At 42.2% G+C, this 27873-nt stretch overlaps 1 protein-coding gene across 4 annotated transcripts; it reads right to left on the bottom strand.

Annotated features, from left to right (window-relative positions):
• Positions 1-2048: 2048 nt before the first annotated feature.
• Positions 2049-26783, bottom strand: LOC121646571 (protein FAM131A-like). Of its 4 annotated transcripts, none has more exons than XM_041995635.1 (5): positions 26065-26783; positions 13901-13994; positions 13637-13819; positions 6163-6294; positions 2049-5421 (listed from the first exon to the last, which is right to left on the bottom strand). In XM_041995635.1, exons 2-5 carry the CDS (start codon positions 13968-13970, stop codon positions 4766-4768), a joined length of 1041 nt encoding a protein of 346 aa, XP_041851569.1. In that variant the 5' UTR covers positions 13971-13994; positions 26065-26783; the 3' UTR covers positions 2049-4765. The 4 variants fall into 4 exon arrangements, with proteins under 4 accessions (XP_041851569.1, XP_041851570.1, XP_041851568.1 ...); XM_041995636.1 differs by lacking the exon at positions 26065-26783 and adding an exon at positions 25949-26035; XM_041995634.1 differs by lacking the exon at positions 26065-26783 and adding an exon at positions 25433-25942.
• Positions 26784-27873: the final 1090 nt, after the last annotated feature.

Here is a 27873-nt window from a genome sequence, read left to right on the forward strand (position 1 = left end):
TTCCCTGGGGTCCAGTGGATGCTATCAAATGCACCAAGATGCATGCATCTATACTACCTGTCTTTTTCCCATCCAAATCATTTAGAAGTCAAAAAAAGTGGGAAAACCATCTTGGCCCATTCTGGGTCCTTAGTACCAATGTGGCCTGGTTCAAACATCACAGCCTACCTGATTATTGTTACTGCCTATGTCCATCCCTTTATGACCACAGTGTAGCATCTTCTGGTACAATTACGCCTTGCTGAATCTTTGACACCAAGAATTAAGGCAGTTCTAGAGAAAAAGGGGTCCAACCTGGTACTAGAAGGTGGACCTGATAAAGTGGGAGCACAGCTGTTGTGCTTTATAGTTTGATACATTTTGGAAATATCTAACTTTCTTATGTGTGTGATATGCATTCATTTTTGTGCTATTTAATTTAGTATCATAGTTTTTATTTTTTAAAAATTAAAAAACCTCTTTAAGGAGCATCTCATCTATATCTGAGGGGTCTACTAAGACTGGATGGATGAGTCTACTCTCCTCTGATGGCGCTCCCCACCCCATCAAACAGATTAGCCAGCTTTCCAGGGGCCATGATGTCATAGAAAAATGAAATACTTCTGTAGAACCAATAACACCACCTCATCACTGCACACATTAGCTCCCTCAATAGTCCTTTACTTTGATGATAACTTCATAATGATTATGACTTCATGTCAAAGAGTTAATTGTGGCAAGGTTTATGTTGTGTGTCCACAGCGAGCCATAAAATAATGTAGATGTATCTATATACAGTACATGTGTATGTGTATATATATATAGATATATTAAGATAACCACTCACACCAGATTTGTGTTTTTTTGCAAAGAACAATAACAATCTTTATTAACTTGAAATAATGTCAGATGCAGCAAACAAAGATTATTCCAGTCCAAAGTAGCAATATTCAAATAATTACATTCAGCCAAAACAGGAAAGAAAATTATCCAAGCAAAATAAAAGAGGAAAAGAATGAGACAGGTTATTGATTCAGAGGGAGGAGTGTGTGTTTGATGGTGATGGTGAAATGCATCCCAGTCAGGGTGTGGATGGGACAGTACATTCATTTTGGGTCATCTCCCTTCTCATACCCTGTTGGTTTATAGTGTCGTAGTTGTGTCTGTTTTATGGCTTTGCTCTCTGAACTCTCTCTTCACTCTGTGTATGCCACACTGCACCTAACCCCAAATCCATGAGGATCGTGCAACATTTTAATTAACACAGAAGATGTGGGTCAAACTGTCTCTACATTTTAGATTCAGCACAGCAGTTTTCACCCTTTCTTTTTTTCTCCGTTTGTAGTCAGTCTCGGTTGTGTTTGCAGGTTTTGGTCCGACGAGCGACCCCAGACCCATCAGCTTTGTTCTCAAATGGTAAGTAGGTTATAAGGTTGACAGGGGTGCCACCGCCAGCTGAATATTCATACACCCTCTTGCCTTGACACCGTCCGACAGATGTTTTGATGTCTTTTTATAGCTCCTGCAACTATCTCTCTCTCTCTCTCTCTCTCTCTCTCTCTCTTTCACACACACACACACACACACAATGGAAATCTGGAGCACTTCTCTCTGATAAGTATCCAATGTCAGTGCTCGCCTGTAGCAGCAGCCTAAATATACACCGCCCAGAGACACACATGCAGGCACGATAGGGAACATGTTTCCATCTAAAGACATCAGTCTGAATCAAGGACAGCTGGGTTTTTCTTCCATTAACAGGTGGAAAAATTATCAGTCACTTACAAACAAACAAGGACTAAGAGTTTTCTGGGACAACCTACCTTCAGAGCAGTCACTAGAAACCGGTGATCATGCAATCATGCAGATGGATTGAAGGGAGGAAAGGCTAACCAACAACAAATATTACAGAGATACACATCTCCTCATCATCAGCATGCTAATTGTCTGTCAGCAAAGGTAGAATCATTCAGATGTCCTCTTAGTTATGTAATAAGCTGCCTGTGGGGAGGGTTGGCGTGTTGGAGGGAAAGAGAATGTGTGTGTGTGTGTGTTTGTGTGTGTGTGTGTGTGTGTGTGTGTGTGTGTAAAGAGGGAGGGAATGAAATGAAGGACAGACACAAAGAGAAGTGGGAGGAAATGACAGGACACTGATAGGAGGATGGAGAGGGGACACATTCATCACGCTGTCTGTGTTTGAATCAGCTACAAATCTTCCATTTCTGTACTTCTGAAGACTAAATGCTCAGAGAAGGATGAAAATATGAGAAAGACCACCAGAGAGGGACTGTAGCGAGAGATTCAGGATAAAAGGGAGAGTACAAGTCTGAATTCTCAGGTTTGTAGAGGTCTGAGTAAATGAGAATCGCATCACACCAAGGTGCCCGCCATCTCTCTCTCTCACACACACTTTCAGACGGACAGACACAGAAAAGGCTTGCATGGTGGTGGTCAAGGTGAGCTGATACGTAGAGGAAAAGGGGAGTCGGGGAACAATGGCACGCTCACGTCACGATGTCCGGACAAAGGCACAACCTCGCCTTGCCAGCTTTTAATGTCAACCAAAAGGACGGTGACGCAAACTGGCCTGCAGTAGCCTCTCCCTTCAGCAGGAACACAAACAAAAACACACATCAGATGCAACAGGGTGTCAGATGATCCGTCCAGTTCAGACTGCCCTTCCTCACCTAAAGTGGTGGAGGGGAATAAAGCTGAGCTATGGCCTTAGGGACACCATGGAGGATGATGGTTGAAATTGATAGGTCAACATATGAAAGGCACAGCTTCAATGGTTCCCCCTGAGTTGTCTTTTCCAACTCTCCTTAACTGGATTTTTTTGTCATCATTAGTTGCTGGTTAGAAAGTAAATAAACTGAACTAATTCATTTGTGTTTGCTTCACATTTATCAGTCAGTTACTTTCCTGGACATTTAAGTTCTGAAATCTCCAGAACGGGTCACCATCTGACAAAAGCTCAGCTACACCAGACACTATATTAAAGGGAATCACTGCATCGGGCGAGTTTTAGAACAAATATACACTGCAAGCTTGAAGCACTTGCTGACATCTTACAATACATCTACTCACACCCCAACACACACACACACACACACACACACACACACACACACACACACACACACACACACACATACACATACCCACAGTTTCACAATATGTCAAAATACAAACTTGCTCATTGAGGCTTTTCTAAACAAACAGCATAGGAGTTGGGAATGAATCTGTGCTTTCATCATTTTTAGAAAATAACTGCGCGCGCACACACACACACACACACAAATAGACATGGAGGATGACACTGATAGAGTAGTTTGCATGTGGGTGGGTGGGATGCATTGACGCTCTGGTCCAATGGGATTTCCTGAGTTGCATGAATGACAACTCTCTCTGGGAGCACCACTACAGTGCTCCTCATGTCGCCATGGAGATGAGAGATTCTGCATGTGTCAGATAGACATGCCTTTTTGCAAGCATCATAGAAAAGGAGGGAAAATATTGATTAAACAGCAAAGCTTTCCAAGAGTCAGTATGAAAGGAAAGAATGAAGTTGTAAGTAAAGTAAAGAAAAACGAGAAGTCTTCTTGAGGATCATGACAAATGGCATCATCAGAACAAACGTATCACAGTCCCATCTTTTGAAATAAAAAAAACTTTTTTTGTTCACATTTGTACTGTTTTTTTGTTTGCTTGTTTTGTTTCCAAGTAGACTATATCACACAGTGATAATGAAGAAAAAGGAGAAATCTACAGCCACATTAGCTTCGTGCAAAAAACCACATACACTGGCACGCCGCATAGGCAAAGAGATCAAAGCAAGACAATGCATACAAAAATATAGAAAATCTCCAATGCAACTCATCTCATCACAGGAAAAAAAAATCTTTTCTGCCACTTCCTGCCCCAACATCTATCGCTGAAGGGTCAACTCAGAAACATTCTGCATGTGTTTTTATTTTCTGGTGTCTTCCCTGCAGGAATCCACAGAACAGCTGCAGCTGATCGTTATGTCACATGTCCATCATAATGACGTCTGGAATAACGACACCATGTTGGAGTGATAGAAAACTAGTACAAGAAAAGCATATCATTTCTGTCATATCATCTGTGACAAATCCTTTTTTTACTCTTTATTTTAAAATACATACTATGTCCTGTCACTTTAAAGACATTCCAGCATTTACTCATAATAATCAGTGACAGGGTTAAATAGTTTGGCATACTCAGCAAGCCATGCCCAAAAGGATGCTATTTAGTTTCTTGCAACACAGGAGTAGGAGGAAGAGGGGAGGTGAGGGCAGGTGTCAGGATGCAATGTCAACCTGCCCCCTTCTCTCTCTGAGGGAGAAGCTGGGGAGTTTACAAGTCGTGCTCCAGACCAGGTCAGCCCGTCGATTTCAGCGCTTGGAAAACATGCAAAGATAAGTCAGAGTTTGGGACTGAATTGTTCTGTCTTCCTGGTGTCTGTTTGCAGGGCAGAAAGCGGCGAGCATCAGCAGCTTGGACCGCTCTGACGGGTCCGGCTCGCAGTTTTCACACCGATGAAAGAGATTGTTTGGACGCCTTCGAACCAAGAAGAGTCAACACGTGGAAGAAGAGGAGGAGAAATTCTGTGAGTAAGGCAAAGACAGATGATTTCTGTATTAGTCAAACTTCTCGGACGTTTTCATGGAGACGGGAAGAAAATGTAAAAAAAAAATAATAGTTAAAAAAAAAAGAGTAAGTGCTCCAGGTTGAAGGAGGGATTTGTTACTGAGGCGGAGAGGAGTCACTGGGTGTTTGGCTCCTCTGCCCGCTCCTCCAGCTCCTCCTCTTCGTCCTCTTCATCCAGGGAAACCACCCCAGACGACGCTACGTCAGACACCCTCCTGCGTGGGTCATAGTCAGGTGGATACTCCACCCTGTTGCCCCCCGCCTCCACCTGGCACATGGTGCTCTCATAGTCCTTGCAGGGGGTGTCGCCATCCTCACCCGGTGAGAGGTATGTCTCAGAGTAAGACATGGAGTAGCAAGGAGAGTCCTGACCCCCGCAAGGTCTGCCACCCCGTCCGCTGCCACCCAGGCTGTGGAAGCCACAGTCTCCCAGTCCACCAGGCCCGCTCTGTCCCACCCTCTGAAGTCGGGCCAGCAGCTCCTCCCCTCCGTGTAGAGCAGAAAGGATCTTTGCAGCAAGCTCGGCAGCATTGCTGTGGGAGTGGGAGCAGCGCTGGCCCCCCAGCTCACGCAGTAGAGGGTGATGCTCATCAAGGCTGCAAAGGCTGGAGCACAGAGTATCCGGAGAGCCAGCTGTGGGGGAGGGCTCTCTGCTGCCACCGCCCTCTGCGGCTCCTCTGCCACTCTCGGGGCAGGGCCCTCGCAGGCCCAGGTGATGGCAAAGCTGGCTGTGGATCAGGTCCTTCAGGTAGGGAGGATACGATGGCACATCTGGAGCAACGATAGGAGAGGAAATATAAGAAGAAATTACAATATTACCTGAAGCTTCTTTATGAGCTCCAGCACACCATATATATATATATTTATATATATATATGGAGAGACAATGTTCATTTCTTCTAACCCATAAATAACAATCTACTGAAGGTCAAATGGGTTTTACAGTTTCAGTGACTCATCTCAGATTTCATGCACACACACACACAGGTTGGTACGTGTGAAATCTCTCTGGCTAAATGGCCTCTGCCAAAACGTAAAAATCTGGAGAATATATGAAGACAGAGAAGCCCCCACTGCACACTGAATGATATTACTGCAGTTCATGTTGGTGGCTGCGTGTAATAGAGATGAATGTTGACACATACACTCGCACACACGTAAACATACAATGCTAGGAACAAACACACTGTGTGTATTTATAACCCACTCACACACCATCCTCACAAAGGCTCTGTCTCTGCAGCAAAGGAAATGATATTAAACTTGCAAGAGGGATATCAAATTGCGCAGAGGAACAAAAAAAATGTCTTGGGAGGATGAAAACTAGGGCACTGGGACAGGGAAGCATTCAGAGAGAGGGAGGGGGAGAGATGGATAAGGAAGGTGTGTAATGGGTGTGTATCAATCAATAAATGGGATTTAGCTGTTGGGTGTGTGTGTGTGTGTGTGTGTGTGTGTGTGTGTGTGTGTGTGTGTGTGTGTGTGTGTGTGTGTGTGTGTGTGTTTGTTTACCTGTGCTCTGTGTGGTGGGCTCATTGGCAGGCAGAAAATCTTCATCATATGAGTCATCATTTGACTCGTCGCCATCCACTGAGGACCAGGCTCTCAGCTTTGCCTCAGCGATGGCAAACTGCTCCGCCACACCTGCAAACACACATATTATGCACATGTGAGCTGCATATGCACACAAGCAGTTACGTGGTTGGCATGGCAACAAGGAAGCATTAGCAGCGTTGCAGTTTTGTTGCTGTGGTCTGATTGACAGGTCTGAGCAGAGCAAGGACTGGACTCAGACAGCGTTCCCATTGCAACCCATGTTCTCCAGCGCTTAAGATGGACGCTCCTCAGTGAGTGGGTGATATGCTGAGCAAAAATCAGAAGAAGGGCAGGTTTAATGTGTGTTGCTCTCAAAAAGCCAAGAGAACACAGAATTTTTTGAGACATAGTTTGATCAAAATTCTCCAAGGGGAAATATTTCTTTACAGATCTGTTTTAGAGGGCCTCCCTTAAAACACCTTCAAACAATCTTCTCAGATTGGTGATACAGCTTTGCGTTAACTTGCAAAATTTATTTTACTTATTAAACTTATTAAATAACCTGTTTATTTGGCTTTTTCTATCAAAATTAATTTATTAGTTGATTGGAATACTGCCAATCAATTTCAGCCTATTCTGTTGTGCTGGTTTAGTTTCAAGCTGTTTGTAGATTTTATTATAATAATAATTATTATTATTATTATTATTATTATTATTATTATTATTATTATTATTATTATAATACTAAATAACCATCAAGGCACATAGTCCAACCGTTTAAACATGTGTTAGTGAATTGATGAGCTCACTCACTTTCACACACACTTAGTTGGCTTTTTTTGTTTTGTGATTATATTTCTCAAAATACAAAGTAATAGAAGTTCCACACATGCTAACATCACCAAATACCAGAGTCCCACAGCTGATTTATTTATTTATTTATTAAATAAACTGTGGAAAATTGTATTCTGTAGATTTTTTTTTGTTGTATTGATCTCTTGGCAATAAAATCTAAAACTGTTGGAAAGCCTGTTTATTTAGCTTTCAAATGAAAGCACAAATCGAGTGGAATCGTCACACAAGTACATTTTCCTTACAAATGTGGCTCCATTTAAAGGGGATATAAACAGCCTTTCCAACAAGATTTATTGCCAAAAACACTGATTTCTATACTTTTGTGCTAAGTTACGTCTCCCTTGTCGGCAGGTTGGTTATTGGTACTGATTTGGTTTCAGTCTAACTGTGTTTTTATGCTGTGAACTGGTCTAAATTCAGCTCCAGATCTGAACAGCTTGTTAAATGAAGATGTTTTCAGACCTCAATACCCACAAAGAGACAAGGCTGTGTTACACTGGAGTTTTTAGCTGGTAGATGCTTCAGATTTAAAAACATTTGCTCTCTTTTTATCCATCATCTCTCCTCTTTATGATGAATAACAGTCTCACGTTGTATTTGAGACTCAAATGTAAGGTTTTAACATGCATGAGGTTTTGCTTTTGTCCTCATCATCTATAGAAGTCTTACAGTATTGCCCCAGACTCATGAATCTTTAGGTGAGTACAAGCAGTAGTTTCAGAGAGCACATCAAACAGCCAAATTCACACACGTTCATGTAAAATGTGTGTGACTCAGCAAGTGTCGTAACCAATAAGCTACAAGATCCAAGTGACTGATCTTCTCCAATCAGCGGCTGTGAATCCATCTGTCATTTCCTCTGCACCCCCCACCTTTTCACCCATCTGCTTTGTATTCCTCCCTGCTCTTCTTAATGCCACACCTCTCTTCCAGTCTCTCAATAACATTCTCTATCGACTCACCTGCTTCTCTTGGTTCTTGCTGGTCGCTGTATTTTCCCCCTGCAATCTTTAAGCTCTGTCCCTGCCTTCTCATTTTGATTTCTCTCTCCTCTGTGTGTGTCTCTCTCTGACTCTCTCTGTGGTCAATGCTCAGTATTCATGTGTTGTCTCCCACAGAGGGAGTGATCGATCCTTACATTCATCTTGCTCTGTTGCTGGGCCCTGAACTCTCCTCACTAACGCTGGCACATCCTCTTGCAGATGAAATTGTTCAGCCTGCTCTTTAGTTCTCTTTTGAAAGTCCTTTTCTTTCAGTGGAGGAAGAAAGACGGCATTCAACTGCTGCAAACATACTTTTAATGTCACTGACCCACATACAGCAACACACAAAGAGGGCCATTATAGAGAACAGAGCACACCAACAGATCTTTGTTCCTCTCTGTGTGTGTGTGCGTGTGTGTGTGTGTGTGTGCGACTATAAAATGATGCAGCAACATGTGGGAGGTAGCCTACTTTCAGGCCTTTTGTAATGCTTTTTTATGAAATATAAACTAAGACAGCTTTCTGCACTGAGGCTGCAGATCACAGATCAGCTTCAAAGCACCTTGTTCCCTGTCACCATCTTGGTAACGGCTATCAGTGATGCTGAACTTTCACACACGTCAACATCAGCTTTGAGTCTGACAGTAAATGACTCCATCTGAACGTTTTTATAGGCGCCTCAACAAAGTGGGTTTACTGGTTTAATGAAGCGAGGTGATGGAGTGGTTTTTAGAGATGAGATTTATGGCTCTTTGAAGAAAGCTGGATCTTGAGGAGCCATTCCTTTTAAAGTGCCATTCAAAAGACTGTCTTGTTCTTATTTTATCTTTTTTTTTTTTTTCTTTAGGATTCAATCGGTATCAGCTCTATTTTATCAAGGAAACAATGGTGGAAATTATATGGTAAGATTTGGATCAGAATGATTACACACCCCACCAATATATTATTCTGACATATTGATTATAATTTTTTTTGGCTTGTGTTTTCATTGAACTGTTCCATAAGATGGCTCTATATTTAACCAGGGAAAAGTCAAACTTCTGTTTTTTTAATTGCTATGTCATCCATTTTGATGTGTGTAAAGGCATGTTTTATTTTTTAATATGCATGAATAGCTTTTTTATTATGTAAAGCACTTTGTGTTGCCTTTGACATGAAAAGCGCTTTATAAACAAAGTTTGATTTGATTTAATTTAATTTGACTGAGATTTGCATCTCTTTTGCAAGTGAGACCTGACCAAGAATAGCAACAACTATTACAGACAGATAAAACATACATTACAAATAGAAAGCATGAGACATATATAATACAGAAAATTTTAAGTTTAAAGATAAATCAAAGAACTTTCACTTTTTCAAAAACAGTGTACAGTGCCAACTAGAAACACGTATGTGAAGATGACATCAACTGTGAAATCTGGGTTTTGAAGGAGCTGGCAGGTATGAACTGAGTCAGCTTCAGGTCTTTTTGTAGACTGTTCCAAGAGGCAGAGTAACTAAAACCCTTTCACCAATTTCTGTCCTCATGAGTGGAATTTCAAACAGAATGAAACTTTCTGATTCTTTAAGGTAATGAGGTGCCAAGGTAAGATGGAAGTTGACCTAGTATTGATTTATACAGAGAAATATGAAAGTGAACTAGTCTCCTTGCTGTAAGCAATGTCCACCCCACTAACAGATACAGAGTACAATGATGTAAGAGGGATCTTGAGTCAGTAACGAACCACAGGGCTCCATGGTATAGTGTGTCTAATGCATGCAGGCAGGACTTTGGGGCATACATGAAAGCATATCTGTCATGCTTTGACAGTGAGACTATTTTTTATTTTCCCTCACCAAAAAAGTTTATATCACAACAAAAACTTAGCTGGCTGCAATTACCTTCCATGTAAAACAACTTTATTCCAAAAATTACTAAATTTTTAGTTATGCATAAAACTAACTACATGTATAAGAATAACAAATAATAATAAAAAATATGTCCCTTTTGCCCGTGAGGCCCAGTCGGGCTCAGCCCAAGAGGGGGTTATGAGCCCCCCCTCCTGTGGACTCACCACCTGTGGGAGGGGTCGTAAGGGGTCGGGTGCAGTGTGAGCTGGGCAGTGACCAAAGGTGGGACCCTGGCGGTCTAAACCTCGGCTGCAGAAGCTAGCTCTAGGGATGTGGAACGTCACCTCTCCGGCAGGAAAGCTGGTGCACCTGAGCTGGTGCATGAGGTGAGCGGTTCTGGCTAGATGTAATTGGACTCACCTCGACGCATGACTTGGACTCTGGAACCACTGGCCCCCAGGAAGGGCTGGACTCTTCCATTCTGGAGTTGCTCCCAGTGAGAAGCGGCGAGCAGGTGTGGGCATACTCATTGCCTGTACATTGGAGTTTACCCCGGTGGACGAGAGGGTAGCCTCCCTCTGCCTTTGGGTGGGGGGATGGTCCTGACTGTTGTTTGTGCTTATGCACCAAACAACAGTTCAGAGTACCAACCGTTTTTGGAGTCCTTGGATGGGGTGTTGGAGGGCACGCCTTCCAGGGACTCATTCGTTCTGCTGGGGGACTTCACTGTTCATGTGGGCAATAACAGTAAGACCTGGAGGGGCGTGATTGGGAGGAATGGCCTGACAGACCCAAATGCGTTGTGAGGGTCAGCTGGGAATGTCTGGTGCCGCCCCCTGTCAGAGTAAGTTTCAACTCCCATCTCTAGCAGAGCATCAACCATGTCCTGGGTGAGGTGGGAAACATTGAGTCCAAATGGGCTGTGTTCTGTGCGAGGCAGCCAGCTGGAGCTGTGGCCATATGGTTGTCAGTTCCTGTTGTGGCGGAAACCCTTGAACTCATTGGTGGACACCGGCAGTGAGGAATGTCATCAAGCTGAAGAAAGAGTCCTGACGGGCCTCCAGAGGCAGCTGAAGGGTTTCGGCCAGTTAAGACAATGGTTCAATCGCTGAGGGAAAAACAGGATGGCTTTGAGGAGATTCTGGTCCACCATCTGGCGGCTCAGTAGGGGGAAGCAATGCTCCATCAACACGGTGTACAGTGGGGATGGGGGGCTGCTGACCTCGACTGGGAGGATCTTGTAGGAGCACTGTAGTTTTTTTCCCAGTCATTGAACAGTGGACCAGCTTTACACCATCTTCGGGCTCTTGGAGGGGGCATGGGAGTTTGCTTAACCAGCCTACATGTGCTTTTTGGACTGAGAAGGCATTTGACAGTGTCCTCCAGGGACTCCTGTGGGAGGGGCTGTGGACAGAATTTCTAGGTGCAGCCGAGGTGTTGAGGGGATCCGGTTTAGTGGTCTCAGGATTAGGTCTCTGCTTGTTGCGGATGATGTGGTTCTGTTGGCTTCATCAGGCTGTGATCTTCAGCTCTCGCTGGAACAGCCAAGTGCTCATTTAAAAGCCATTCAAACGAATCGAGTCATTAAGGAACATCACATATCTAGTGGTTTTAAAGTTCTCTGACTGAATCAGCTGGATCATGATTCAAGCCTGTGAGAAGGAGAGTCAGGGTGGGGTTCAGCCTCCAGAAAATTCCCAAAACTTTTACCCCACACAGTACCTGAAGAAGAGAAATGAATGATATGAAGAAGAACCAGAAAGAATTGAGATGGGGTAAATGATGAGAGATGAAGAGGAAGATAGAGGATGGATAAATGGATGTATGATGTGAGGATGATGAACAAATAAGAAAAGAAAAGATGATGAACAGATGTGATACGGAAGAATGGATGAACAAATGACAGAGAGATAAATGATTAATAATTGAGAGCACAGGATGGCTGAAGGGTGAGGATGGTGAATGGATGAGAAAGAAAATTATGATGAACAGATGTGATAGAGAAGGATGAATGAAGAAGTGAGGGATGAAAGGATGCATGGATGAACAGATGAGGGAGGAAATAATGAATGAATGATGGAAGAGGGAATGATGGATGAACAAATGAGAGCAGGAAGGATGGATAAATGGATGAGGGAGTGAAGGATGAGTGAGACTTGGAGGGTGGGGTTGAGAGAATACATAAACCATTGATTCACAGATTCGGACATCTTCAGTTTATGCACTAGCTGACATTCACACAGCATGTCCAGTCACCGCGGTAACAGCATCATTGGGCCACAAGGAGAACCTGACAACAGTGTACAGAGTCAGCACAACTGGCAGCTCCCTGATGAAGTGGACCCACACTGAGGATGTGAGCTGCAGAGACAGCGTTCAGCAAGTTTTAGATAAGAACATGAAAAATTATGAAGAGCATCTGTGTTGGTGTGTCATTTACAAGCCAGATACGGTAGTCAGGTGCTGGCAGGGGGGCAGGTTTAAACTATTGTGTATAAGCATTCAAAGTTACATGCTGTACTATTAATAAATCAGTATCTTTGAATTGTCTTATCAGTTGCATTTAAAAGCAACTAATCACATTTACGAGTAGATAACTTCTGTTAACAGGTATTAAAGAGGGAAGAAATCAGCAGAATGAGGAGGCACCGAGGAAAATCGCTCAGTCATGGTGGCAGTAGCCAGGGGCAAAACCTTACTGTGCAAATTAACCTTGAAAGTCTGCATTGCAGGGGGTGAGCAAGCCAGTGAACGGAAGGAGAACAGGCAGGACGGAGTAAAAAACACTGAAAAATTGGTATTACAAAGACAGAGGGAGGGGGAACATTAAGAGGGAGTAGAATCTCTGAAAGAGAGGCAGGGGTGATAAACAGGAGTGAAAACCAGACAAGAGGTGAGGCGGTAACAGATGGAGGACACAGATGAATTGGAGGTGAAGATAAACCGTTATACATGGATGTGTGGTGGAATAGTTCAGGCCACTTTAGAAGTCGTCTCTGTCTGATGTGTTCAGGCTCAGTGAGGTCTTGCCGCCACTGAGGGGGATGTTTTAATTATTTCTTTGTAAAGAGACAGTTTGTCTGTTTTACATCATCAGTCAGCTTATTTTGTATGACAGTTGTTGAATGTTGTATGTTATCCTCTGGAAATGTTTTTCAAGTCTGAGAGAATAAGTCTGAGCTGAATTTGTGCAAATGAACATTTAGAGTCATATCTGAATAATTCACCTGCAGTTTACAGTCTCTTCTCTTGCAGCACAAAGTCACCTCACTGCCACTTTAACTTTGCTGAGATCTGAACATGACTCTTTCCCCCAAATGTAATCTTTCAGCCAAAAAAGAAATCAGATTACAGTTCTCTCTATATGACAGAAGACTTTTTCACCCTTCTTGTACCTTATCAGTGAAAAGAAGACAAACCCGCTAACCTGTCATTGTTCCCTCTTTGTAAATTTATACATATCAAGCAGAGGTGGATCAGCTCTTCGTCAGTGTGTGCTTTCACACATCAAGCCATCGTTGTGGAAACGTGATAGTCACACCAGACATAAACATGACACAAATGTTTGTTTACATATTACACGTTACCCCTATTTCACATGTTAAAGTACATTAGTTTTATTTGAAGGATGCATATATACTTCATTTTTTTATTTTCAGCTTTGTTCAATTTTTCTTATGGATCAGAAAGGAAAATAAAATTTGCCCTGAAGTTTGAGAGTAACAGAAAGGAGTCATTTTTCTTTAAAGTTTATGAAATATGTAATAAACACTGTATCTTACCAGCAGCAAAGCGTGCCTCTTGCTCTCCCTCCGTGAGGTCAGAATAAGAGTTGAAGTCTGACTCCAGGGCTGCTGGAGTGTCCATAGGCTTGCACCAGCCTTTCCACTCTATAAGATGGGCCACTCTGCCCTGTGCCATGGCTGTAGGCTTCGTCACATGGTCCTTCACTACTTGTGAAATACCTGCATGACACATTTTAGTAGTTATGCTACAGCATGTTCACTGTGCATGTGCACTGAAAATGGGAAAATAGAATAACTCACCATGCAGGGAGGATCGGGCCAACGCAGCAATCTCTTGAATAGTGAGCGCTCTTCTTGATTTTGGTAACATTTCAATGGTGTCATCAACATTCACCTGAAACAAAGATAAATAAATAGGTAAATAAGTCTGTAAATTTGCTCAGCATTTCAGCATGAATGTTGTGATAACACCCTGCAATGACTCATAGGAAAACCCTGAGCTGCCTTTCTGTGGATAGGAGACTCCTGTAGTCAAAGTACTTCAGTTACTTCACTGTTCCTCGAGGCCTTGAAAACTAGAGGATTTTCTCTCTGCACGCAGCATTTTAATGAGTCACAGGCAGTGAGCAGCTACAAACGTGAGCACAAGCACATACTTATACAGCATAATAAGCATTTCGGAAGCAACTCTTCAGTGAGTTTATGTTGAATTATGTAATCTAGCACATAAAAGTTCTGGCTTAAACACATCTTGTTTCATGTTGAGCAGAAACAGGCTGAAAGACTGCAGGTCAGTGAAGCTCAAAGCTGACGGTGGCTGCATGTCACACCTTTGTTAAATTAGCCTGCAAGCTAATTAGCAAGCCAGCAGCTTGTTCAGGTAACTGAGGTCAAACTTCTCAAGCTACACAGTGTTCTGTTTTGTACCTGACAGGCAGACATTTATGCACCACAAATTCATTCAATGACGTTCATTAGAAAACATGAGATCGGTGTTCTCAGTGCTACAGCAAATAAGTCCTTTCTGCAGAGAATTAAGAGGACGAGACAAAACAAATACTCCTCCTCTTTCCTTTCCTCTCCTCCATCAACTCTGCCTTTTCAGTAAAGTCAAACCACAGAGGGAGTATCAAATGTTGACAAGTTCCTTTGTCTGCTAAGTCCTTCTATAACCCGACCTATTCTCACACAGGAAACGGGCACATCAGCAGTGAGGGCCACATTCAGAGTGGATACTACTATGCTGCTGCCCAATATGTACCAGCGGCAAACTGATGGTAGTTTTGATCATGCAGGTACTGATTGAGTTTCAGTTTTTACTTACAGAAATATTATTTAGCTCCTGGACTCAGCCACCAGAGTCCTCTCTTTAGAACTGAGAGGATAACTTCCGTTTTTGTACTGTTGAGTCTCTGTGTAGTTAAACCTTCACTTTTCCTTCCTTTCATCAATACTCAGACACTGATGATTAAATCAGGTCATCACAGAAGCATCACCCTGATTCTGACCTCTCATTTCTTTTTATTAAGTTGTAAAAATAATAACAAACAACTAAATTATCAGCTGGAAAGGCTGTACACAAGCGAAGGGGATCCCAGGGCTTGCGATGGTATCGCCTGCCGCCGCAGGCCGTGATAATCCTCCTGTGCCACAGAGCAGCTCACAGATAATCTGGAGGAGACATGGCACGTACCCAGGAGGAGCTCTGGAATGATATATTGTGTTGGCTTTTAATTAAACATCAGATGCTGTCCACCCACAACTGAGCATATTTCAGACTGCTGCACGAAGAAATCATCTCAGTTTGGTGTGGGGGGATTTGATATGTCCTCAGGGAAAACTCCTGCCTTACCTGTCTAATACCTCAAAACTTATTTCACTACTTTTTCTTTTCTTCCTTTCTTTCCTTTTTTTTTCACAATGGAGCATCCTGTGATGATTTGATGGAGACAGTGCAAAGAGATCTATCTCAGAAGTTTCATGCTCACATCTGATTCAGTTATTGCTGTAGATTCACATATGATGTGCATATGTGTGTGCATGCATATACATATATATATATACAGTCATGGACAAAATTGTTGGTACCCTTCGGTTAATGAAAGAAAATATCACAATGGTCACAGAAATAACTTGAATCTGACAAAAGTAATAATAAATAAAAATTCTATGAAATTTAACCAATGAAAATCAGGCATTGCTTTTCAACCATGTTTCAACAGAATTATTTAAAAAAAATAAACTCATGAAACAGGCCTGGACAAAAATGATGGTACCCTTAACTTAATATTTTGTTGCACAACCTTTTGAGGCAATCACTGCAATCAAACTATTCCTGTAACTGTCAATGAGACTTCTGCACCTCTCAGCAGGTATTTTGGTCCACTCCTCATAAGCAAACTGCTCCAGTTGTCTCAGGTTTGAAGGAAGCCTTTTCCAGACGGCATGTTTCAGCTCCTCCCAAAGATGCTCAATACGATTTAGGTCAGGGCTCATTGAAGCCACTTTAGAATAGTCCAATGTTTCGTTCTTAGCCATTCTTGGGTGATTTTAGCTGTGTTTTGGGTCATTGTCCTGTTGCAAGACCCATAACCTGCGACTGAGACCAAGCTTTCTGACACTGGCCAGCACATTTCTCTCTAGAATCTCTTGATAGTCTTGAGATTTCATTGTACCGGCACAGATTCAAGACACCCTGTGCCAGATGCAGCAAAGCAGCCCCAGAACATAACAGAGCCTCCTCCATGTTTCACAGTAGGGACGGTGTTCTTTTCTTCATATGCTTCATTTTTCCATCTGTAAACATAGAGCTGATGAGCCTTGGCAAAAAGTTCCATTTTTGTCTCATCTGTCCATAGGACATTCTCCCAGAAGCTTTGTGGCTTGTCAACATGTAGTTTGGCTTTTTTATGATTTGTTTTCAACAATGGTGTCCTCCTTGGTCGTCTCCCATTAAGTCCACTTTGGCTCAAACGACGACAGATGGTGCGATCTGACACTGATGTTCCTTGAGCTTGAAGTTGACCTTTATTCTCTTTAAAAGTTTTTCTGGGCTCTTTTGTTACCGTTCGTATTATCCGTCTGTTTGATTTGTCATCAGTTTTCCTCCTGCGGCCACATCCATGGAGGTTGGCTACAGTCCCATGGATCTTAAATTTCTGAATAATATGTGCAACTGTAGTCACAGGAACATCAAGCTGCTTGGAGACGGTCTTATAGCCTTTACCTTTAACATGCTTGTCTATAATTTTCTTTCTAATCTCCTGAGACAACTCTTTCCTTTGCTTCCTCTGGTCCATATTGAGTGTGGTACACACCATGTCACCAAACAGCACAGTGACTACCTGTAGCTTATATATAGGCCCATTGACTGGTTACAAGATCGTAGACACCTGTAATGCTAATTAGTGGACACACCTTGGATTAACACGTCCCTTTGGTCACATTATTTTCAGTCTTTTGTAGGGGTACCATCATTTTTGTCCAGGCCTGTTTCATGAGTTTATTTTTTTAAATAATTCTGTTGAAACATGGTTGAAAAGCAATGTCTGACTTTCATTGGTTAAATTTCATAGAATTTTTATTTATTATTACTTTTGTGAGATTCAAGTTATTTCTGTGACCATTGTGATATTTTCTTTCATTAACCGAAGGGTACCAACAATTTTGTCCATGACTGTATATATATATATATATATATATATATATATATGTGTGTGTGTGTGTGTTTGTCTCATACTGCCTGCCAACTCTGCTGAGCTGCATCTCATTCTACCACTTGCATGTCTACACCTTCAAACACACTAAGGCCCTGATCTATTAACGCTTTGCGTGTACTAAAACAGGTGCAGATCGGCCCAAGCTTATCTATCAAAGCCGCAAACATGGAACTGCGTCAGTTATCCTGGCAAAACTGCGCCGCTCTCCACTTTGCGTTTCTGAAGCTACTGCATATGCATTATGGGCGTTCCGGCCAGAAAGTGCACATTAGTGGGAGGAGACTATGCAAATAAATCTGGTTTGCGCAGCAGTGGGATTCATGTAGCCCGCAAATAGTTTGCGGTGTTTATGTTTGCTCTAAAAATAGCGTTTCTGAAAACCAGGTGCTAATTGGCACAACAGTATACGCGCAATGGCTGCAGTAATCATTTTAAGGAGGAGGCACAGACACCATGAAAGGCGACTAAGATAATGCATTTTTTTCTATTATATTAATATATTTAGAATGCCAGAGAAGAGGATTGTGGAGACGATCCAGCGTTGCAATATTAGAATTGCTGGATAAGTTTAAAGACTTTATCATGCCTGTCTTTTATTATTATTATTATTATTATTATTATTATTATTATTATTTCTTTATAGCTTTTAAACCTTTATTATTTCTTATTTGTTCCTTGCATGTTTTTATATGTACAATACCTTGGTTCCTAAAGGTTGTTGTTAGTGTGCCTTATAAATAAATTGAACTTGAATATGAAACTATATTGCAGCATTTCTGGTGACATTTAGATTTTTTTCCTCGACTTCCGCAATATTTTTATTTGTCTCCTTTATTTGTCTCAACTTCTATCGGATAAAAGTTAATTTTGTGTTTGCGGTTTCCTTGCTCTCCAGAACCTTACATGACAGAGCAAACAGCGCCGCTAAATCCTCATTTAAATACTGCTGTTTGCTCCGCAAATGATAACAGGAGCAGTCTTAATAGATCAGGCGCTAATCATAACCAGAGCAAAACTGCGCAGCAAATGTTAAATAGCGCAGCAGTTTTGCCCTCGTCATAACTCAGCCCCTAAGACTCTCAGACATAATCCAACATTAAAGACAAGCTGAATTCCAACCTTACGATCCCTACATAAGCTTCATATCCAACATTAGCATGTTTTGTGTGGTGGTGGAGATAGTTGCACCTTATCAGAACAGAAGTGCACATTCACACCAATGATGCAAAAATAGTAGTAAATCTGCTGGTTAAGTGGCGTGTTTGAGTCAGTGAAGGTAGCACAGACACAAAATCAGCAGCTTATTCCACGCAATGTGACATTAGTAGTAGGCACTGGTTTAAAAAAATGCAACCTGCATCATCTGGAATCACAAAGGTGATGCAGATTACTACAAAGTCCCACCCCTGCATCTTCCACATGCTCCGACTCAAATATAAAGGTTTTATTTGATGTGCCATGTTGAACTGGTTAACTGAGTAAAGCATCCTTCTGTTCTTTATTACCAAACATCTTGCTCAGGTGCACCGTTTTTCTGCTGCACAGCAATACTGAGGAGTCAAGGTTCGAAATTCATTTTATTGTCTTTTAACGTCTAAAAACATGAAAGACAAAAATTGCCGCTCAGGCCTAGCTTTAAAGATTTTTTTAAATAAATATAGTATATAAAAGATTTCATGAATAGCCTAAAGGTTTGAAATAAAACACCTAAAATCATAATACAATGAATAAATACACAAAGTGAAACAAAGTGCAGAGGACAGGTTATGATGCAAAGTTCATGAGCCTCAGGAAAGAAGCTGCATTCCAGCCTCGTTGTTCGGGCTGAGCGCTCTCATTAAAGGGAGGAGGCATAGGGGTTACAGAAGTGGACTTGGAGGTCGAGGACCCAGGTTAAAGTTCCCAGCCTGGCTACCACTGTGGGCACCTGATAAAGGCCCTTAACCCCCCACCTGCTCACTGTGGGAAGCAGCAGTTTCCCACAGTGAGCAGTATTATTAGCAACCTGCTAAATCTGGCATTTTTACAACAGTATTGTACATTCATTAATATGTATTGTCGCATTCAAATAAAAAATTTAAATTAAATAAATTCAATGTAATAACACACCTGCCCATGAATACAGACAGGCTGCGTTTCATAATGGATTACTCAGGATTGCTAATCCCTGCATCACATCATATTCACACCCAGATAGTGTGTGACACAATGGAATCCTCACCATCTTTAACATCATCATCACCTTCATACAAAATAAGCCTCTGTCTAAACTTCAGCCCCATATAAGCAAATAGATGTAACCCAGCATGAATGAACCTGTTTTTGGCTAAACTACTGATGCACCTGCTGCAGTGATCTGCAGTTTGACCTTCATTTGATTGCAATCAACTGGTCACAAATACAGATGTGTTGTTCTGCAGGACTGAACTGAAACATCGGAACTGTCTGCACGACCCTTTTCTCCGCAGTCCAGAGGCATCACGCATCACTGAGATCCCATTTACATTTCCAAATAGAAAATTAATTATTAATTAAGCTGAACGGCATGTAAATAACTATAGAAACCAACTGTTTAACATTAATAAAAATCTAAAGCTGAGAAAGAACCCTGGGCTGAAACATACATTACAGACCTGAATGCCTTAATTAATAAGGTAATTATTCAACTTGGAAGGTTGAGAAAATCATTTTCCGCTTCATATGGTGAATTACAAAGAGACCGTCATCTTAGATTAAATCTGTAAGGAGTCTGTGAAGGTTATAAAACACTATATACCTGTGGCCTGCATCAAATCATCACAGTGAGCCTGTCGGGAGTGGTTTCTTTTATATAAAATGCGGATATTTTGGCACAAAGTCAATTTTCATCAATTAACATGAAGTCCTTCTACAGCTTAAAGTAAAAAGTAATTATTTATCCCTCTATTGATAATAACAATGGTTTTCACTGTATGAAAAGCTAAGTAGAATAGACTTTATCCCTCCATTATTTCAGTAAAAGATCAGAGATGTGAGCTTACTCATTGAATGAACTATTCCAAGTATTACTTCACTTCCTTACATGGAGGTTACAACAGAGGAGCCTTCTGCTCATGGAACATTTTCACAGCAGACATCTTGGCATGTCACAGAAAAAAAAGTCTGCACAGAAGCTAGTTTACTGTCACAGCTTAAAGGGATGCTTTGTGGGACTGAGTCACTGTTAATTCCATTGGTTTATTCTCAGAAACATCTCCAATGTGGAGTGGTATCATCATCCATGGAAAGATGAAAACACATCTCCAGCATCTTGCTTTTCTCATTCACATGACCGGCTCAAGACCCATCAACAGCTAAATGAAACCATCCAAAACCACATCTGCTTCCAAAACTGGACCAAACTGAAACTTTTCTGGGATAAAGAGAGAGTTGAGGGGCACCTCGCTGAAGTCCAGGACCCCCAAAGGTGCTGTCAGTATCAGTCTGCGCGCCAAGCAGGTCCGTGTGTTCCCCAAAAGTGTGAGGTCAGAATTTGAACTTGCTGCGCTCCAGTCCACACGTAACGAACTGTCAACCGCAACTGTCAGGAGGAAGAGAGCCACGTGAAGATTATAGCAGCTGAACAGTCGTAGACCTCATAGTCGCTCCGTGCACAGCGATAAATGAAAGCCCACGAATATATAAAATCTTTGATGAAGATGCTATATTCGTAACAGGCTTCTGTTTAAAGCTGGAATGAGACTAAGAACACAGATTGAGTTTTTATCTAACACAGGTGCCTCTGTAAAGATACAATCACCATGCCAACCCATGCCTCCACCAGGAGCCCAGGGCAGCCGTTCAAAGAGGATGACCGAGATGTAATGTTGTTGTATCTCACTGCAGTTTCCCCCAAAGAAAATCAACCATTCAAACACTGATAGGAAATATATCATCTATATGTTGAGGTTCCAAGCATTAAAACTTAAATAGTTCGATTTAATTTTAACAGGCACCGTTAAGATGCAGGATTAATATGTAGAGATGCCTGTAGAAGTTAAAGAAGTGTATTTAAGTTTGTGCCACTTCCAGAAAATGCTTACATCCAGAGAAAAAGCATCCTCTGTAAGTGTTTGGACTTCATTGCTGCAGCAGAGACTGCATGTAGTGAGATAACATGGGGTGAGGCTGTGAGGGATGGAGCTGTTTCCATGCACTTTAAAGCCATGCTCTACATGCAGGTAGGACTCCTTCAGGAGCACAGAGCTGTTTTATATTTAATGAACTTGGAACACTTTTATCGGTGAGGGAGGCAGAGTAACACAGAAAAGCAGAAAGAAGCAACATGCTTGTGGTAGCATTATGTAACATATTTAATAGGGATGTAACTATACAGCAATTCAGTGATCAGTGATCCAATATTATCACTCCATACTGAAAAAAAATCACATCAGACATGGACACAATAATCATCTGCAAGATGTTCATGTTGACTTGTTTCCATTTACTTTGTTCTAACAACCTAAATCAAAGATGTGTAATTATGATGAAGTCAGATGTATTAACTAAGTTATAATATATTTAGTTTGAGACTCTAAACAGGAGTAAGGCTTAGACTATATCCAGCTCTGATGTATACTGACTGCTGATGGGATCAAGAATGATAGTGGGTCTGTTTGACTTGACGAGATTAATTGGTCCTGACATGGTCTCTTGCTTATTCTTGTGCAAAAAAAAAAAAAAAAAAAAAGATTAAAGCATTCATCTAAGAGGTTTTCATCATCTGCAGATTATTCCCTAGCTTCAACATAGAATGAATCACAACTAATCTGAACTATGTAACAATGTTATGCTGATTTCAGGAATTTTATTCATTATGTTTACTGGGAAAACATAGTGGACAGACTATTTTCTAATTCTGTATATTAAACTGAGCAGAGATGCTATGTTTCTGTTGTTTGGACTGCAAGAAAAACAACTTAAAAAGACACATAAATTCTAAAAGATTTTGATATAAATGTTCTTTTTGTACAGAAATAAAATGCTGAAATGGACAAATCGAAAGCCTCCAGCATTAACAGGGTGGCATAACATTAATTATGACATAATACTGGTGGAATTTTTTTACATGTACGTCTAAATGTAAGACTGACATTTACTATAAGATTTGGTCCTCATTTATTTATTATTTGGGTACCAGACTGGCAGACGTTGTGTTGGTGAAGTGAATCTCTGGAGAGCCAGTGCACTAATGCATAATTGATTTTCTTCGCCTTAATTTCTACATAAAGATATAAGGTTAATGATGCTGTACACGCTATATTTTGTGATTTGATATGAATGGAAGTCATGTTAAATCGTCTCATATCAATCACTGGATCTTAAATCCAATCCAAATCAAAATCTGTATAATCATCAAAGATTGAAATCTTCACCACTGGATCAATATAATATCTTATCTGATCAGACTTGTTTACACCCCTACTGTTTACCTCTCGTTGTGCCATGCAGCTCTGTGGCGGAAGAGGCCATGTCACCAACACGCTGCCAGGACCAGCAAACACCACTCAGCAAAGTCACATTTTTGCCAGCGCGTGCACGAAAATCTGTCCGATTACGTCAGATTGGCCTTTTTGCTGACCGTGAGGGGACCAATGGTGAACATTAAAACCGAACCAAATCTCTCTGACGCACAGAACTATCGCAGTTCTCAGCAGACATTTCAGCACATGGACAGCTCCTTTCCGACCGCACACGCTCACAATCGCTCGCGTGCTCGCCACTCTTCAAATCAGATTTGCAAAACGAGATTAGGAGGTGGGCCCCTCTAAATGGCAGAGCCTGGCTCCAGTTTCCAGGCCCTCCCTGCAGGAAGGCGGTTCTGGTTACTGACTGTGAAAAGAACAACTCGCTCGATTAGTCACCAGCACCCATCTCACACACTGAGTCCAATATGAAGAGCGGTCACTCACTCTGCGGGTCAAAGCCTCACCGTTTAGCACCGCGAGCTCAAGTTCCCCAGCAGAACAATCCAATATGTTCCGTTTATCAGGGTGTGATGAGATCAGATGCCTGGGATGTATTGTGCCACTGAATCTAGGCCACATTAGTCAATGAAAGAATCGTTAACAGGAGTTAAAGATGCGCACGTGCTTAGTAAAAGATTATTTTCCAGAACGTGACTGTTACTTGAGCCCAGTCTTAAATCCTGAGGGTGACGGAAGAGAGAGAGAGGGGTGAGGAGGCAAGAACTTATTTTAAACCACAAAGAGGAGCTTCTGTGACGTTGTAGGTGTGACCACACGTCCAAACATGCAGACTCATGTAATGGAACCAAATGGCCAAACGAAGCCTTTTGGAGAACAGCAGACTGAAACTTGGGGTGGAGCTAGAGGGGTGACCAGGGTGCCACTGGCTACCTCTGAAATCTGATTGGACAAACCCAGTTCTACTTCAGTTCACTGGAAGAGGACAGAAACATCTTCGTAACGGTGGATCGCCAGTATCACACCAGTTTGAAGTAAATTTGAAAGTAGGTTCCTAATAAGTCTTCCTTTGTAATACTCGGATCTATCTGTATATATACTGACATCTGCCAATACAACTGCTGTTATAAAGCTGATGTTAGCATGAAACTATGTGGTGCTAATCTAGTTATATGCTAGAACTAGATTAGTTTTCAAATGATGTTGTGAAACCATGTCATATTTAGTTTTGTGCATATTTAGGGAATACATATCAACTCACTTAATCAAGATTTTCATACTGGAGTTGAAAAAAAAATTAAAAAGATGCTCAAAGTATCCGAGTTAGCACTGCTGACTACATGATCTAGTTTGATTCAAACAGGAGGCTACTAAGCAGCTAGTTGACTTACGGTATGAAAATATGGAGAAATTTAGCCTTGAACCAGACTTAACTTGTATAGAAAAATAAGAATGAAGAGAAATTGAGTTATTTCTGACTTTTGTGTAAAGAGGGTGGACACAGATCAGGCCAAGACTGACCCCAGCCTAAATATCAACAGCCCTGACACCTCCCAATGTGGAGCTAGCCACACAAATCATTATGGTCAGACACAAGGATCTAGTCTACCACCACCAGACAGTAAGCCAGAACTGCAAGGGGGTAAAGCCATTTATCCGTCACATACTGTGCCCCCAAAACAACCTTTCTGGTCATGTTGCAAAAGAATATTAATGTAAATGATTTATTTCACATGATTTTAATGTGACCACAGACATCACAGCAGCGCGCGCGCGCGCGTGTGTGTGTGTGTTAGAGAATAAAAAGTCCATCCTCCGGCCACCCTATATGTAAAAGCCTAGCTCCGCCACTGTCTCCATCCGTGTCTAATTTGTCTTTTAATCTGAGTTAATCTGCTTCTCCTGGCTGTGATCTCTCAGAGATCAACAGCCAGCATCTCCTCCCTCCAGGAGAAAAAAAATGTTATTTTCATTTAACATCTTCGTTCATACTGTAGCTCTGGCTCACATTCACACACGCGCACACTCCTTTTTCTCCTCCGTAGTTTCCGTTGTCGTGGAAACTGCAGATAGAGAGACCGCTAACGTGCATCTCTCTCGTTTTCTCCTTTTCTCTCTCTCTCGGACAGACTTAGAAGCGAATTAACGCAATTAGGTCAAGACCAAGCAGTAGGGTGATATCACACATGTACGAGCTGCAGGATAAATAAGCGGCAAACAGGTGGCTGAGTGATAGCTACTCGATGTGCAGTGGGGGCGCATGAGCCCCAAGGAAGCCGCACAGTGTGGGTTTTATGGGGCTAGAGCGTGTTCTTACGCACTCCGCGACAAGGAGAAGGGGACATGCGCCATGATCATCAAGTGGAGGGTGACTTGAGAGCCCGAAAAGGAGAAAAAATCACGGGTTCAATGGGGGGTGGGGTCGATGGATGTGGGTGAGGTTTAATTTAGAGCCAGTCACGGGTGGAGAGGTCGGGGGCAAGGGCCCCCCGGAGACATTTGAAGGGATGGGAGTAAAAAGATGTGGTGGCAACAGGGAGCTTGTTTCTTGGTAAAATTCAGATGGTTGTCTGCTGCAAAAGATTGAAACTGTTCAAATCGGTTAACAATAACCATATAGCCATAACCATATCTCATGCGTAAGAATAAAAATCATAAATATGTCCCACCTTGCAGCTAAACTGGGTCAGCGCGGTCAGAACCATCGTGCCAGGATGAGACCTCACGTCAGAGATCTAATAGATCTTTAGCCTCGATGTTGTCAGAAGCTCTTCTGTCTTTCTCTGCCCCCGACTCGCGTGCTCGCCAGAAAAGCTTCTTGCAACTCTCGTTGCATCGCGATGTTTAGCAGCAGAAAAAAAAAGAAAAACAGCCCCTCAACTATTCTTCCCCAACACCCCCAGAAAAACGCAGCCCCCTCCCCTCCACAAACACATAGACCACCAAACTCCAACAGATTGTTTAAATTCCACACATTTCACACGTATGGCCCCCTCGGTAATATGACTCAGCAGAGCTTCCATGTGGATCACATTTCCAGCTCAGCATGCTGTGCACTGCAAGCACCCAAAATTTTGCACGTAGCTTCTGCGCTCGCGGAAGACTGCAGCAAAACAAATGTGGGGGTGAAAAGAGGCTTCCTGCGGCGTGCTTTTCTAAAAGAGTCAAATTAAATGAGTTCTTACCAACAGGCGCTTTGGAGCTTATACAGCCCATTTTCGCAGCCGTAGACCCCCTTTTTAAGCGCAATCTATTACATTTCTTTCCCCAACCATCCTTGTGTAAGAGACGACCAGCGTACCTCACTGATGGGAAGCCTCGGTCACTCTCCTCATCTACGGAGGCTCTGCAGGGTTCCGGGTTGGAAGCGGCAGCGCGCAGCGGTGCTCACAGCGCCGAGGCGGGAGGGAGTGTAGCCATCACTTCTGCTCCGTGTTGTCTGTTTCTTCTGGGGTTCTACTTATTTCTAATCCATACGGGCAAAGCTTTAGTCCAGCTTTGTTTTTACTAAAGTCTCACTTGGACCAGGTGTAAGTCAACAGCCGCAGGTTCAGCACCACATCGGACGGACAGCGCTCTGACTGGCGACAGCGGCAGCAGCATGGGGTACTGGCCTCAGGATCACTCAGGTGGGGGAATTTTGGGGGCTCCTTTCCTGACGACTGCCTCTCAAATCCACCTCAAGTTCCCTGCGCTCTCTTCTCTGTCAGAGAGCGAAGATTAGAGGCGGTAACATCGATACAAAAATCCCACCTTTACGCGTTTATATGCTGCCAGCAGCGAGTTTCCGCCTCCTGGAGGTTTTTTTTCTTACCCTCAAGGAGCGGAATGAGATATGATTGGCTGCTGTCACCGTGCTCGGGGAGGAGTTAGCTGTGCGCGCAGAGGAGGAGCAAGTTGTTAGCCAAGGATTGCGTTTCTTCTCATCTTTAAAGCCGCTGACACAATGACAAACGAGGAACATGCTGCATATTTCAACAGGTCTGAAGGAGGAGATATGAAGCTGATCACAGCATCGCGCAGAGAAGTTAAACAAAACCCAAAGCGATCTTTCTTTCTTTCTTTCTTTCTTTCTTTCTTTCTTTCTTTCTTTCTTTCTTTCGTTCTTTCTTTTTGTTATATTTTGTGTTTTTTTCCCACTTTCCCAAGATTTTTCCAGTCAGACACATCGTTACATATTCTTGCTATGTTTTCACATTTTCACGGGCAGTCCGTTTCAGGATATCAGAACTGTTTCGTGTCCTAGCTGCAGGCTCAATTAGACCTTAAAGTCCGTGCATCCTGGCACTCTTTCCCCGTGAAACCCATTATTTAAAAAAAGAACAAACGGTGGGAGTGACCTATTTGTAAACGTGCCTTTAAGCGGGTTTCTCCATCTTCATCTTCCCACCGTCTCGCTTCATTTCAACGCCCACCAGGACTCTAAACATTGAGCTGCAGAGCTGCTGACCCACCAGGCCGCTCCTCCACTGCGTCTCTCCTGTAGAGGGAGGCCTTTTCTATTCAGCCCCCCAAAAAGATCATGCAGCAGTTACTGGATTGGTTGGATTTTATGCTGAGGAAATCAAATAATCCACTTTCAAAAAGACACAAAAAGCTTTTATGATATATCAATTGCTTATAAAGAAACATGTCGACTATTGGTGCACTACCTCTTTTACTGCTATGTATTTATACAGTGTTTTTATTGTTTCTTAGTATTTATGCGTTTTAGGATGTGTCCATGTGTTGTATTTTTTTAGGCTTGTGTTTCGTATGTTTTATCCGTTAAATGTTGACATTGCACTTTGAGCTCTTTGCAACTGTTTTCCCAGTGTGTTTTTATACTGCGAATGGCAAATAAACTAAACTGAACTGAACTGGAAACAAGCTTTCCGTGTGTGTCACTCTGGTAAAGATATTAGGAGCCCCAATAAAAAGAATTACGCAGTGGAAAAGAGTCTGATGATGACTGTGAAAGTTGAGGAATTTTACTGCTGCTCTTTTTCACTGCATGCAGAGGTTCAGGTAAAATAGACCGAGATGTTCTAGTTATGCTGCACAGAAATACATGCTAAAAATATTGTGCCCCCAAAGGAGAAGTTTTATCGAAGCCTCCTGGTTCTCCGTA

The sequence above is a fragment of the Melanotaenia boesemani genome, chromosome 9 (assembly GCF_017639745.1).
Source record: "Melanotaenia boesemani isolate fMelBoe1 chromosome 9, fMelBoe1.pri, whole genome shotgun sequence".
NCBI classification, from domain to species: Eukaryota; Metazoa; Chordata; class Actinopteri; order Atheriniformes; family Melanotaeniidae; genus Melanotaenia; species Melanotaenia boesemani.

Coding starts and splice junctions, on each gene's coding strand:
- LOC121646571 (XM_041995634.1), bottom strand. CDS start 25,468: ATGGTTCTGACCGCGCTGACCCAGTTTAGCTGCAAG. Junction 13,820..13,900: donor GGCCCGATCCTCCCTGCATG/GTGAGTTATTCT, acceptor TGTGTCATGCAG/GTATTTCACAAGTAGTGAAG. Junction 5,422..6,162: donor GCCCACCACACAGAGCACAG/GTAAACAAACAC, acceptor TCGTTGCTCCAG/ATGTGCCATCGTATCCTCCC.